The following is a 14,170-nucleotide window of genomic DNA, read 5'->3' as shown; positions in this document are numbered from 1 at the left end:
CCCTGGCGACGACACCAAGGGCTTCTTTGACCCCAACACCCAGGAGAACCTCACTTACCTGCAGCTGCTGCGCCGCTGCGTGCCCGACCCGGCCACGGGGCTGCTGATGCTGCAGCTGATGGACAAGGGCTCGGTGCTCTACCAGCTGACGGAGGATGCCCGCAAAGCTCTGCAGAGCACCCGTACCACCCTAGGCCTGGGCCTCTTCCAGGGCCAGAGCGTTACCCTCTGGGAGCTCCTCTTCTCCCGCTACGTCTCCGAGCACCGGCGACAGGACCTTCTGCAGCAGTACAAGGCCGGGACAGTCACCATCTCTGAGCTGCTCACCCTGCTCACCACCATTGTCATGGAGGCTGAGGGTCAGGGACATGCCAATGGCCTGGACAAGATCGGTGAGGCTGTGGGCTCCAGAAAGGATCCAGAACACGAGCAGCAGCTGGAGATGCAGCTGGAGCGGTCTCTCAAGTCCTACACTACCGAGGTCCCAGAAGGAGCCTTCAAGGCCAGGACGGTGTCCCTCTGGGAGATTCTCTTCTCCACCTATGTCACCCATACCAAGAGGCAGGAGCTGCTGGGACAGGCACGGGCTGGCAGCCTGGCACTGGACGAGCTGGCCAGGCTCCTCACCCTGCTGGTGCAGGAGGCCCTGGAGCACAGCAGCCAGGTCAAGTTCAAAGGTCTCCGCAAGCAGGTGACCGCCTCTGACCTGCTGGACTCGGGCATCATCGACAGGGACACTCTGGCCCAGCTGGTGCAGGGCTCCAAGACAGTGCAGGAGGTGACGCAGATGGCCTCCGTCAAGCGCTACCTGGACGGCACCGGCTGCATCGCCGGTGTGCTGGTGCCCTCCAAGGCCGACCCCACCAAGCTGGAGAAGATGAGCATTTACCAGGCCATGTGGAAGGGCATTCTGAGGCAGGGCACAGCGCTGGTGCTGCTGGAGGCGCAGGCGGCCACCGGCTTCCTGGTTGACCCTCTCAGCAACCAGAAGCTGTCGGTGGACGAGGCGGTGGCGGCTGGGCTGGTGGGCAGCGAGCTGCATGAGAAGCTGCTGTCAGCCGAGAGGGCTGTCACCGGCTACAAGGACCCCTACACCGGGGACAAGATCTCCCTCTTCCAGGCCATGCAGAAGGAGCTGATCGTCAAGGAGCACGGCATCCGCCTGCTTGAGGCACAGATCGCCACCGGCGGCATCATCGACCCCGTCCACAGCCACCGTCTGCCCGTGGAAGCTGCCTACCAGCGCGGCTACTTTGACCAGGAGATGAACCAGGTCCTGTCCAACCCTGGCGACGACACCAAGGGCTTCTTTGACCCCAACACCCAGGAGAACCTCACTTACCTGCAGCTGCTGCGCCGCTGCGTGCCTGACCCAGCCACAGGGCTTTATCTCCTTCAAGTGCAGAGGAAATAGTTGTGGAACCTTCTTCACTTCCCTGTCCCTGCTCTGCTGCAGAACCTCCCCTGTGGCAGGTGTCCTTTTCCTCTTGTCTTTTTTTCTTCCCTCTCTTTTATTAAATCCCATTTTTTACCATTGTGACCCCATTCCAAGCTTGGTCTTGTCCTTCTCTTCCCATCTCCATACCCACCTCATGTTCAGCTCCTTTGTGACTGCCCAGACTGTTTCAGTGCCATGTGTCCAGCCTGTGTGCCCCATCCTCTCTCAGGAAGCTGGAACCAGTCTAGGTTATCTCAAGTCGCTTTGGTGCAGCAGGTTGTCCTCATTTTCCTCTCCAGGTTTGCTCTCACAGGAGGTGCAGTGCCAAGGGTAGCTTGATTCTTCTTCTAGTCCCATTTCTGTGCATGAAGGATGTTTCTTCCAGGCTGCTGCTGGTGCCGCAGCTTCTCCAGCCTGAAGTGCACCTGGAGAAATTTGCCTGGAGGTGCTGGCTCAGGCTGGTGTTTGGTGTCACTGGAGCAGGATACATCATCTCTAGTTGCACTGAACACCTCAGCCTGTTTGGTTGTCCTGGGTGTGCCTGGACCACATTTAACCACTGTGTGGCATGGTTTGTTCTCTCCCGGGTACACACCACAGCGTCCCAGCATGGTGGCAGTGGCACTGAGCAGGCACATCTCCAACAGCAGCAGGTTGCTCACAGGCCCAGCCAAGCTGACCTGGTATGGTTCCAGGCATGGGACGCCTCCCAGCTCTCTGGGCAGCCTGGGCCAGGCTCTGCCCATCCTCCCAGGGCAGAATTTCTTCCTCAGCTCCAGGCTCCACCGCCTTCTTCCACCTCAAACCGAGCATGCCTGGGCCTGATCTGCAAGTTGGAAAGAAGTCCCAAACATTTTCTGTGATGATGATGAGCCATAAGGGTCCAGGCTGCCTATAGGGAGCACACACAAGGTGGACAATGATGTCCCCTGCAGCCAGGAGCCATAGCCAGTCCTGAGCTGGCATGTTGAAGGGGCACAAACCCAAAGATGCCATGGACACAGTGGGTTGGAGAATGAATATTTGCTGTTTGCCGCCAGAAGTAGCTGGTGGAGGAGCAGCAGGGAGGAGGTCTGCACAGGGTGGACACTGAACTGTGGGGACATCACAGAGGCAGGAGCTGCAGATGCTCTGAGGGAAGGAAAGGCAAGAAGAACCCTCTGCTCAGCGCTGGGGCCACCACAGGAGCCCGTGGTGGGAGCATGGCAGGTGACCATGTCTGGGGAACACCAAGAGCAGCTGGTGCTGGATTAGAATCACGGAATGTTAGTGGCTGGAAGGGACCTCAAAAGATCATCTTGTCCAACCCTCTTGCCAGAGCAGTACCACTTTTTTTTTTTAACAGTCCAATTTTCTTTTCTTTTTCTTTTTTTTTTTTAATCCCATTTCTCCCCCATCTCCCTCTTTTCCTCTCCATCTCCCTTTTTTCCTCTCCATTCCCCTCTTTTCCTCTCCATCTTCCTCCTTTTCTTTCCATATCCTTCCTTTCCCCTCCATCTCCCTCTTTTCATCTCCATCTTCCTCCTTTTCTTTCCATATCCTTCCTTTCCCCTTCATCTCCCTCTTTTCTCTCCATCTTCTTCCTTTTCTTTCAATAGCCTTCCTTTCCATATCCTTCCTTTCTCCTCCATCTCCCTCTTTTCCTCTCCATCTTCCTCCTTTCCTCTTCATCTCTTTTCTTTCCCCCCCATCTTCTTCTTTCCAGCTCCATTCTTTTCCTTTCCACCTCCCTCCTTTCAGCACCACCTGTCCCTTTCCCACCCCATACTGCATTTCCCCCTCTCTTCCCCCAAACACAGAGCACCTGGGTGCTGTTGGAGTCTCCTCCCACCCCAGGTGTGACCACTTTGCCCTCCCTGCCCACTCCCATTTATAATCAGCCCCAGAAACAGCAGCAGCCCTAAGCTTGCCCAACTGGGCAGAGGGATCCTCCTCCAGACGTCACTGGTGAGTGCCCCATGGTGCACACTGGGTGAATGGTGAAGGGTTTCAAAGGCCGGGGGGCCTGGTGGCCCCCCGGTTAGGTAGGACTAAGCTTGATGGTTGCTCTAACATCACCCATGGGGGCTGGCTGGGCCTCCTCACTTGGGCTGAGCTCCTCTAGGTTTAGCTGCTACTTTCTGCTTACTTATGACAAGCTTAAGTACTTGGCTGAACTGGAAGCTCCTGGGGGAGTAGAATTGTGTTGCTGTAAGATTGTTTGTGTTGGAATAGCCCTTTAATGTTGTTCTTCAGTGTGTGAAGTGGCCAACTCTAGAGTTAATGTGGAGGTGATCATTAGCTTAGGTGTGATGAGAGCTTCCCCTGCGGGATGACATCTAGAATAGCATGGGGGATCCCTGATCTTATAGCAACAAGTTACAGGAGTTGGGAGCGGCTGTCCCAGGCTCTTCCAGCATCCTCATCCTGGTGGAGCATGCACCAGCTGCAGGAGCTGCAGCAGGACCCAGCAGGAGAGTGGCTGGAGCAGAGCCAGCAAATGATGGCCTAGGCAGGGAGAATGCCCCAGAGAGGAGAAGCCATCTTGGTGTTCACACTGCCAGCCCCGAGCAGCTCCAGCTCCTTTGGGTATCGACCAGCAGAGGTCAGGAGAAACCTAACGGCAGGAGCAGGAGGGACCACACCCATAAGCAGAGAACACACACCAGTGGTGTCCATCCAAAGCCACCAACAGCGTGCATCTCCCTGTGCACCAGCAGCATCTCCCACACACTGACCTACTGCCCAACACCATGGGGCTCCTGGCCCCAGCCCAGGCTTGCACATGTCATAGAGTCATGAAGTCCTGTGCTGGAAGGGACCTCAAGAGTCATCTGGTCCAACCTCTCCAGGAAAAAGCCTGGCCTAGACAAGTGTTCAGGGGTGGGAAATGTTTGCTGTGCAGGTCCCTGCCTCAGCACTGTCCACCTCTTGGCCAGGGCAGATCCAGGGATTTCATTCACTCCTCCATCCTGTCTCCACCCATGGCTGGATCATGGCTGAACCATTGCAGGCTTAGGGCTGGGTCCGTGCTGGACCCTGACTAGACCATGGCTGGACCATTGCTGGACTATGGCTGAAAGGATGTGGTGTCAGCACCTAGCTGGGTGATCAGCCCTTCCCAACCTGCTGCTGCTGAAGCAGCCTTGGGAAGCCATCTCCCAGCTCTGATGTGGCCCACAGCTGCCTCAGCCAAGGCCACCCACACCTTCCGGCAGCTGAGGCTGCACCACCACCTGCAGACAGCCAAGCCCCAGCACTCCTGGGAAGCTGCAGGACCAGCTGGTGAATCACAGAGGACAAGTGACATCCCAGGGCTCTGTGTCCTGACTCTGTACCCTGTGAGGTGCTCAGAGGTGGAGGCAGCATGTGCTGGTGGCTCAGACAACCTGAGACCTTCATATCACCCGAGGTGATGAGGTGGAGCTGCCTGGGGACATCCGCCTGGAGCAGATGATAGTGATGGTCAGAGCTGAGTCACCACAGGGGATGTTTGTGAGCAGCTCAGCTGGGTCACCTCAGCTGCCCCAGGGCCTGCAGTTCCCTGTGGCTGCTGGGTAGACACCTCCTGGCCAGAGGAATCACAGAGAGTGTCCTGGTGTGTCCTCCATAACGGACTTGGGCTCCAGCCCATAGGGCATCCCCTATGGGGAGATGAACCACAGCCCTTCTGGGACAAAGCCAAAGTGACATTTATCAAGGGAAGCCACCAACCACCAGCACCACAGAGATGTCTAAAGGAGCTGGGCCAGCTCCAGGTGGTGGCCCAGGGTCACAGGTGTGGCTCAGAGAAGCCTCCCTTCTGGCCACAGTCAGAGAAACATGGGGCAGGGGTCCACAAAGGGCAGCTACAGGGAACAGCCTGCAGTTAGTGAAGATTAACTACAAAGTGTCCAGAGAAGGGCAAGGGAGCTGGGACAGGGTCTGGAGAGTTTGTGAGGAGCAGCTAAGGGAGGTGGGGATGTGGAGCCTGGAACAAAGGAGGCTGAGGGGAGAGCTTCTGGCTGTCTGCAAGTGCCTGAGAGGAGGCTGGAGCCAGGTGGGGCTGAGATCTCTTGTGCCAAGCATTGAGCCAAGAGGAAGCTGCCTCAAGCTGTCCCAGAGAAGGACGAGGTTGTCAATGGGTAACAATTTGTGCCCCCTGAGGCTTGTGCAGGCCTGGCCCAGGCTGCCCAGGGCAGTGGTGAAGTCCCCATCCCTGGAGGAGCTTCCAAGCCATGGAGCTGTGGTGCTGAGGGCCATGGCTTGGTGGTGCCCGGGCACTGCTGGATAGACAGTTGGACTCCATTGACTTCAAGGTCTCTTCCAACCCAACCTAACCATGGTTCCCTGCCTGAAAGTGGCACAAAGCCCAGGCTGAAAACCAAAGTCTGCTGAGGAAGGGCTCCTGCAGAGGGAGCAAAGACCACGGGGGCAGGTCCTATGCTCACCTTTCCCCGAGAGGAGATGGAGCTCCTACCCTGGTGCCCTCCCCATTGCCAGCCCAACAGTGGTGACTCAGATGCACAGCTGATCCAGTCTGGAGGCACCCACGCAGCCAGGAATGTGTCACTACAGCAGGACACGCGGGAAGAACAGGCAGGGACGTGGAGCCACCCCCACCACGCGTGGCACAACGACGGGCACATACCTCTGCCAGCCATTCCAAGCCCTCTGCAAGCAAGAGCTCCATCACCATGTGCTCCATCACTCTGTGCCCCATGCTCCACAGCATGGGGCTGCTCCTCCCAAGCTCACCAGGACTTGGAGAGATTCCACCTCAGTGCTGCTTCAGCCAGAGGCAATGTCCACCACAGACCATCACTGACCACCTTTAAAGGTCCCTTTCACCCCAACCTATGATCTGTGGAAGCCTCCCGGGCAGAGGAATCCTGAGCAGGGCAGGCCACTAGCAGTCATGCCAGGCACCTGCAGTCATGCTGGACACTTGCAGACAAAGGTGGTGGCAGAGTCCAGGAGCCCCACAACACCTCTGTACCCTCCAAACCCGTTACAGCTGCAGCAAGAGACATCCCATACCTTGCTCTGGTCACCATGCCCCAGCACTGGGCACTCCAGGTGGGCTCCTGGTGCTGCTATGACCCTGTGGGTGGTGGATGGACCTCTGTGTTTTGGTTCTGCTCCTGTAGGTGGTGATTGGACCTCCACATTCTGGTTCTGCTCCAGCATTTCAGCAGAGGGCAGGGCCATGGTGTCTTCCCTGGGGCAAGGGAGGGAGGACTTAAATCGGGAGCTGGTCCTGGCTGCTCCTCCTGGAGAAGAGAAGGAGGAGGAGAAGGACCAGAATCTGCTGAGGAGCTCCGGATACGCAACCAATAGGTAGGACAGAGCCCATCTGGTGGGGACATCAGGGCCACCACACAGCCTCACTTTGGTGTAGCACCTCCATGCAATGTCTGGAGTCTGTGAGACCTCATCTGTACTCCAGCTCCTGGTATTGGAGGGAAGCTGCTGAGGTCCAAGGGGTGATGAGCAAGAGGTCTCCAGGCACGACTTGGTCCTTGCCAAGAGGGGACGCAGTGACAGTGGAACCAGGGTGGGATGGAGCTGCTGCTCCATGAGATATGCTTTGTGTGCCCAATGCCTCAGCAGAGCTGGGCATCAGGATACAGGAAGAGGAGAACCAGCATGGTGGGGCCTGCCTATGCCCATGGGCACCAGGGAAGAAGATTGGTGTGGTGGGTCCTGGCTGGGTACCGGGGCAGGAGGTTGGCATGGTATGTCCTGCCTGGGTGGTAGGATGGTTCAGGACAAGGACTAGGCTGAGAGCTGACGTGATGCCAGTTCTTGGGTCATGAGCAGGGCTCAGGACCACAGCACCACCAGGCCACCGTGTGCCCACTCTGGCCAAAAAACTGCTCACCTCCTGGTCTGGGCTGTGGTAACAGCTCTGGAGGAACTCCAGCCCCTGCCCCAGGAGCTGCAGCCCAGCCCAGCAACTGGAGCTTGATTAGAGCCCAGCTGATGCCAGCTGGTGCTTGGGCAACATCCTGCCAGCACAGGGTGGCAACTGGCATCAGCCATGTCCCACAAAAGTCTCACCAGCTCCAGGGCATGACACAGCACCTGGCCAGGTCCAGGAGGGCAGAGAGGGCTCAAGAGCTGGTCCATAGAGTAAGACCTGGCTGGAGAAGAGTCTGAAGCCACGGGCAGGGTCCCCAGCAGAGCAGGGGCTGGCCTCTGACCAGTGGGTGAACTTCTCCTCACAGCCCCATCCCCAGCAGCATCAGCCCAGTATTGAGGCCATCAGAATTCATGAGTCAGGGACTCCAGGACGAGTTTGGTGAAGCCTGGGACCATTAAGCCCGATAAGGAGCTGGAGGTATCATTAGTGTCCCTTGTGGCATGTTACAGGCTGTGGGTGTGACCAGGGCTGGGCTCTGGGCTTCCTTCTGTCACTTCAAGGAGGCCGTGGCCTCATCCCCACCACTCCATGCCCCAGCTGCTGAAGGTTTGCAGGGTTGCAGAAGAGCCCAGGAGATGGCACAAGAGATCCCTCAAGGATCTCTACGTCACTGCACAGAGCAGTGCCACCCATGTTGCTGGAGACAGGCACAAACTGGGGGACACAAACTGGATTGAAAGGGGCTTCAGGCAAGGTGAGGAGGGACCTCCACCAGGCATGCAGAGATGGAACCAGGGGTGATGGGTTTAGACTGGAAGAGGAAGAACTAGACTTGAAATGAGGAAGAAATTCTGCACTGGTGAGAGCCTGGCCCAAGCTGCCCAGAGAGGTGGGAGATGCCCCAGCCCTGGAACCATCCCAAGAGTGGTCAACCTGCTCTGGTTGGAGATGACCCTGATGGCTGCAGGGGGTTGGGTTTGGTGACCTTTGAAGGCCTGTTCCAACCCAACCCAGTTTGGGGATCCATGAAGGAGAGAAGGGCTTGGCCAGACCATCTCTCCACCATTCTGTTGCTGTAGGGAGCAGTTGCACTGCAGCAGGGAGAGCAGCTGGTCAGGCAGACCCTCCCACTGGCCCTGCCATGTCCTCAGCTGCTGGAACTGGCCAGAATGGGCGCAGGGGTGGTAGTGGCACCAGCTGAGCAGCCCTTGCTGGGACAATGTCCACAGGTAGGTCAGAGGTCATAGAATCCAAGTTCAACCATGGACCTAACACCACCATGATTACATGGTGAACATGGACCAGGACTGCTGCCAGCACATCTGCAGCATCAGACCCTGGTTCTGGAGGACAGGAGAGTGGCAGGATGGAACTTGAGGGCAGCCTTTGGACAAGCAGAGGTCCAGGAACATCCACACGGGTCTCAACAGGCACTCATCCATCACTATCACCGTTCCCATATCCCAGGTCATGCCTGGAGGTGTAGGGTTCCACAGCAAGAACAAAGATCTCCATGGATGGTTAGGGTCCCACCATGCTCATAGCCCAGCCATGACCAGCAGTGTGATGGTTGCAGTGGACCAGAGCAGAAGGTGATAGCAACAGCAGCCAGTCACTGGTGGCAGTGGTATCAGGAGATCTCCACTGGCTCTTGACCACCAGCCAAGTCTGCCAGCCCAGGAGCTGTGGGAGCACAGACTGGAACAGTGTCCACCTTTCCTGCTGACACCTTGTGACAGCAGCCTGAAAGTAGTGGTTGTGACACCAGGGGACACAGAAAGCACAGAAGAGCCTGAGTTCTCACCAAGTCATCTCCTCTCTCCCCAGATGAACACGGCAGGTGCAGGGACAATGCAGGAGCTGAGTGGATCCCCTCAGAACAACAGTGTGGGAACGAACCTGTCTGCAGGTGGGCACAAAGCGATGGCTGAAGGCAACTTCATAGCTGGAGTCTTCCTTCAGGCCACGAAGAAGAAGCTGAGCATCTACGAGGCCATGGTGAGGGGGCTCCTGACGCCGGGCACGGCGCTGGTGCTGCTGGAGGCACAGGCAGCCTCAGGGCTCCTGGTGGACCCGGTGAAGAACCGGCAGCTGTCGGTGGCCGAGGCGCTGGCTGAAGGTCTCATTGGCAGGGACTTCCACCAGAAGCTGCTGTCGGCTGAGGGGGCGGTGGCAGGGTACACAGAGCCCTGCACGGGGCGGAAGATGTCGCTGCTCCAGGCCATGCAGCGAGGACTCATCGTCAAGGAGCACGGCATGCGCCTGCTCGGGGCACAGATCGCCACCGGCGGCATCATCGACCCCGTCCACGGCCACCGCCTGCCCGTGGAGGTGGCCTGCCAGCGCGGCTACTTGGGCCAGGAACTGTGCCAGTGTCTGCTTGACCCCAAGAATCAAACCAGGAGCTGCTTCGACCCCAACACCCAGGAGAACCTCACCTACCTGCAGCTGCTGTGCCGCTGCGTGCCCGACCCGGCCACGGGGCTGCTGATGCTGCAGCTGATGGACAAGGGCTCGGTGCTCTACCGGCTGACCGAGGATGCCCGCAAAGCTCTGCAGAGCACCCGTACCACCCTCGGCCGGGGCCTCTTCCAGGGCCAGAGCGTTACCCTCTGGGAGCTCCTCTTCTCCCGCTACGTGCCTGAGCCACAGCGGGAGGAGCTGCTGAGGAGATATAAGGCAGGGACGGTCACCATCCCGGAGATGGTCTCCATCCTTACCACCACCATCACCCCGGCTGAAGAGCAAGGCTCATCCACACCCGGACCCGCCGTCGAGGTGGGACCTTCGCAACCGGTCCCGGAAATGCAGTCCCAGGAGCAACAGCTGAGAAAGTCTTTGAAGTCTGCAACCGTCTCCGTCACTGCTGGGGAGCTCCGGGGGCAGAGCATCTCCCTGTTGGACCTGCTCTTCTCCAGCTATGTCCCTCAAGAGAAGCGGCAGGAGCTGCTGGAGCTGTACAGAGCAGGCATCCTGACCACCGAGCAGGTCGCCACCGTGGTCACCGCCATTGTCAACAGGACAGAAGCTTCGAGCGCCGCGCTCCTGGGCAGTGCCGGACGTGACCACAAGGTGGTGCCAAAGGCAGCGGACAGAGAAGAGGAGATCTCAGCGCAAGAGGACATCCTGAAGTCCACCACCGTAGACGTTCCAGCTGGGGAGTTCCAGGGCAGGCAGGTCTCTGTGTGGGATCTGCTCTTCTCAGACTACATCTCTGAGGAGAAGAGGCAGGAGCTCCTGCAGCTCTACCATGAAAGGCTATTGACCTTGGAGCAGATGACAACTGTGGTCACCATGCTGGTCAAGAAAAAAGAATCTACAAGAAGGAAGTTCCAGGTTTCAGCCAAGACCTCCAGCAAGGACACTGTGCCACCAGGGGAGCAGGATGGTGAAGACTCCTCCAAGGAAGAACCCTGGGAAACAGCCTTAAAGACCACAGTAGTTGACATGGGAGTCGGAGAGTTCCAAGGTCACAAGGTCTCTGTGTGGGACCTGCTCCACTCCAAGTACATCCCCGAGGAGAACAGGAAGGAGCTGCTGGAGCTCTACCAAGCAGGAGAGCTGACCCTGGAGCAGGTGAAGACAGTGGTCAGTGGCATTGTGACCAAGGCAGAAGCAGCAAGAGCTGAGCAGTCTACAAGTGAGAGAGGTCCGAGAGAGGAGTCAATGATGGTAGAAGCTGAGGGCAACCATCTGCAGGACAGGACCTGGGAGGAGACCCTGAAGTCCACCACAGTGAAGACGTCAACAGAGGAGCCCCAGGACAAGCAGATTTCTGTGTGGGACCTGCTCTTCTCCAGGAACATCTCTGAGGAGAAGAGGCAGGAGCTCCTGCAGCTCTACTGTGCAGGGACTCTGCCCATCCAGGAACTGGTCAGCATCGTGGTGGGCAGCGAAAGCCTTCCCCAGCAGACAGCGGATCTCCTGCAGTCCGAGGGCTCCTACATCACCTTTGGCCAGTTCCAGGAGCAGAAGGTGTCCGTGTGGGAGCTCCTCTCTTCCAAGCAGATCTCCAAGTACCAACGAGAGGCCCAGCTGGACACGTATGGCCGTGGGAGACTGATGGTCAACAAAGTCACCATCACCACTACCGTCGTCACCCGCCCGCAGCGCCTGGAGAAGTCCTGCCACTAGGGCTGGGCACTGGGGACACTCTGCTCTCCACTGTCTGGGGATGGCGTGGGCAACTGCTTAAACCTCTGCTGTCTCAATTACTGCTTTGGTGGGGCTTCTTTCATCCAACTGACCTCTCCTGGATGGCTTGGTACCATGGCTTTCTGCTGTGCACTGACCGAGCAGAAACCACCATCTAGAGCCATGGGATGGGCTGGAAAATACCTTTTGAGTTCATGGAGTGCAACCAGTGCCCCACCAACCCATGGCTCTCATCACCACATCTCCATGCCTTGCAGACCCCTCCAGGCATGGGCATTCCACCACTGCCCTGGGCAGCCTGGGCCAGGCCTGCACAAGCCTCAAGGGGCACAAATTGTCAGTCAACATCAACCTCCCCTGGGGCAAACTGAGGCTGCTTCATCTTGGCCTAGCCCCTTGGCACAAGAGATCTGAGCCCCACTTCAGCCTCCTCTCAGGCACTTGCAGACAGAAGGTCTCCCCTCAGCCCTCTTTTCTCCAGGCTCCACACCCCTAGGGCCCCCAGCTGCTCCTCTCAACTTCTCCAGACACTTTTTCTCCAGACCCTTCCCCAGCTCCCTTGCCCTTCTCTGGACACTTCCAGACCTTGGAGTCAGGGGCTAAAGCTGAGCCCAGCAGTCCTGGTGTGGCCTCCCCAGTGTCCCCAGTCCAGGAGAACAATCCCTGCCCTGCTCCTGCTGCCCAGCCTGGGGCTGCTCCAAGGCAGGCTGTTGGTGGCCTTCTTGGCCACCTGGGCACATGCTGGCTCCTCTCCAGCCACTGCCACCTACCCCCCAGGGCCTTTCTCACCAGGCACTCTCCAGTCCCTCTGTCTCCAGCCTGGAGCCTTCCTGGCCTTGGTGGGACCCAGCACTTGGCCTTGGTCAACCTTATCCCACTGGCCTCACCCATGACTCCCCTGGTTTTCCTGGATGTGCATTGTGGTGGTCCCCAAGGTGACTTGGTCCATGAACTGCCCTGGCACTGAGGTGGGGCTGACAGCTCTGCAGCTTGACACATGGCATGCACCACACAGCACACCGTGGCACCCAGCAATAGCCCTTTATTTACCACATCACCAGTGCCACCCCCCATGCCCTCCAGAGCCAGCGTCAGTCCCCGAGAGCTTGGCTGGCCTGGCGTAGCCGCTCCCTCACCACAGCATCCAGCACAGCATGTAGTGACCGGCAGGCTGCCAGCGCCGCGTCCAGTGCCAGCTCCAGCCGCTGCTGGTGCAGGCGGGCGCTGAGCTGCAGCAAGGCGATCTGCCCTGAGGCTGGCAGCACTGCCAGTGCCAGTTGCGGGCCCCCAGCCGCCTCCTCGGGCCAGCTCAGGTCTGCCAGTGCCGTGTCTGCTGCCAGCCCGGCCGAGATGGCACAGACAAAGTCCTTCATGGGGATGCCAGCGTCCATCAGTGCCAGCGTGGCTGCGTTCACTCCTGCGCAGTAATTGCCACCGTCTGCTTGGAGGATCTGCAGGCACATGGGGAGAGGGTTACACCCAGGGGTTCCCCACTGGTGTCCCCTCTCTGGCATCCTCAGGTGTCTCTGGCAGCACTCCCCACAGCCTCAGGTGTGCCCCTCCGACATCTTCCCATCATTCCCAGGTGTCTCCACAAGGTGCCCCCCTGCTGGCACCCCCGTGTGTCCACCACCAGCATCCCACCCCAGCTCTAGTGAACCCAGGTGCTCTCAACAGCATGCCACCAGCCTCCCCCAGTGCCCTTCCCGTGCCCCCCCAGTTCCATCCCAGTGGCCCCTCACTCCCTCCCAGTAGCCCCCAGGGACCACCCAGTGCTCTCCCAATGCTCCCCAGTTCCTCTCGCTACTTCCCACTGCCCTCCCAACGCCTCCCAGTTCCTTCCAGGAATCTCTCAGTGCCTCCTCGTGGTCTCCCTGTCCCTTCCAGTGCCCCCCAGTCACCTCCCACTGCTCTCCCAATGTCCCCCAGTCCCTCCCAGTACTTCCTTCCAGTGCCCCCAGCCACCTGCACGTAGATGTCTATCTGGGAGCGGGGATAGAGCTGGGTCAGGATGGCAGCTTCAAAGGTCTGCCGGAGGTGCAGCGCTAGCTCCGCCGTCTGCCGGTCTCCGTGCGCGGGCCGCCGCCGCCGCTCGCTGGTGCTGAAGGCGGCCAGGCTGTACTGGCAGTGCACCAGCGCCCGGTCCGGCAGTGCCCGGCTCCGGGAGCCCCGCAGCTAGAGGAACACCGACACTCAGTAAGAATGGAGAGCCCCGGGGCTGGGAGTCAGGCCCGAAGGGGAAAGGAACCAAGGGCGTCAGGTCCGGAGAAGAGCGGAGGGGTCCAGGGCAGGCCTCGAGCCGGGGGTCAGGCCGAGAGGGAGCAGGCCCCGGGAAGCAGGGAGACCCGGAGCGCGGCGGGCAGGCCGAGGGGTAACGGAGGGTCACAGGCAGCTCAGACCCGGTGCCGCTCACCTCATGGGGCCCGTAGACAGCAGCCAGCGCCTTGGTATTCCCTTGCTCGATGTAGGCCGACCCGTCGGCCTGCTCGAAAACGCCCATACGGGCCCGCACCTTCCGCAGCTCGCTGGGCCGCCGCCCGTCCAGCCGGTACCCCTCATCCGACAGCAGCTCGGCCGCCGCCATCGCCCCTTCCCGCCGCGCTCCCGGCACGCACCGCGCGGGGCGGCACCGCCGTGACGCAACACGCGCCCCCCGGCTGCGAGCCAATGAGAGGGCGCCCTGAGCCCCCCCCCCCCGACAGGGGCCGTGCCCTGCGCTGGCGGCAGCGGTACCGCGCCGGGGGCGTCTTACC

General features: G+C 59.3%; 2 protein-coding genes across 2 annotated transcripts; one reads left to right on the top strand and one right to left on the bottom strand.

Annotated features, from left to right (window-relative positions):
• The first annotated feature begins 3,354 nt into the window (after nt 1–3,354).
• On the top strand, nt 3,355–11,473 carry LOC135181378 (epiplakin-like). The gene is made up of 2 exons (XM_064154501.1): nt 3,355–3,385; nt 9,090–11,473. Exon 2 carries the CDS (start codon nt 9,090–9,092, stop codon nt 11,394–11,396), a length of 2,307 nt encoding a protein of 768 aa, XP_064010571.1. The 5' UTR covers nt 3,355–3,385; the 3' UTR covers nt 11,397–11,473.
• Nucleotides 11,474–12,436: 963 nt separating this feature from the next.
• Nucleotides 12,437–14,049, bottom strand: EXOSC4 (exosome component 4). Its single transcript, XM_064154503.1, has 3 exons — nt 13,831–14,049; nt 13,383–13,592; nt 12,437–12,868 (listed from the first exon to the last, which is right to left on the bottom strand). Exons 1-3 carry the CDS (start codon nt 13,999–14,001, stop codon nt 12,509–12,511), a joined length of 741 nt encoding a protein of 246 aa, XP_064010573.1. The 5' UTR covers nt 14,002–14,049; the 3' UTR covers nt 12,437–12,508.
• Between the last annotated feature and the right edge of the window lie 121 nt (nt 14,050–14,170).

Source organism: Pogoniulus pusillus, chromosome 14 (genome assembly GCF_015220805.1).
Source record: "Pogoniulus pusillus isolate bPogPus1 chromosome 14, bPogPus1.pri, whole genome shotgun sequence".
Lineage (NCBI taxonomy): Eukaryota > Metazoa > Chordata > Aves > Piciformes > Lybiidae > Pogoniulus > Pogoniulus pusillus.
This window is presented reverse-complemented; position numbering and strand designations above follow the sequence as displayed.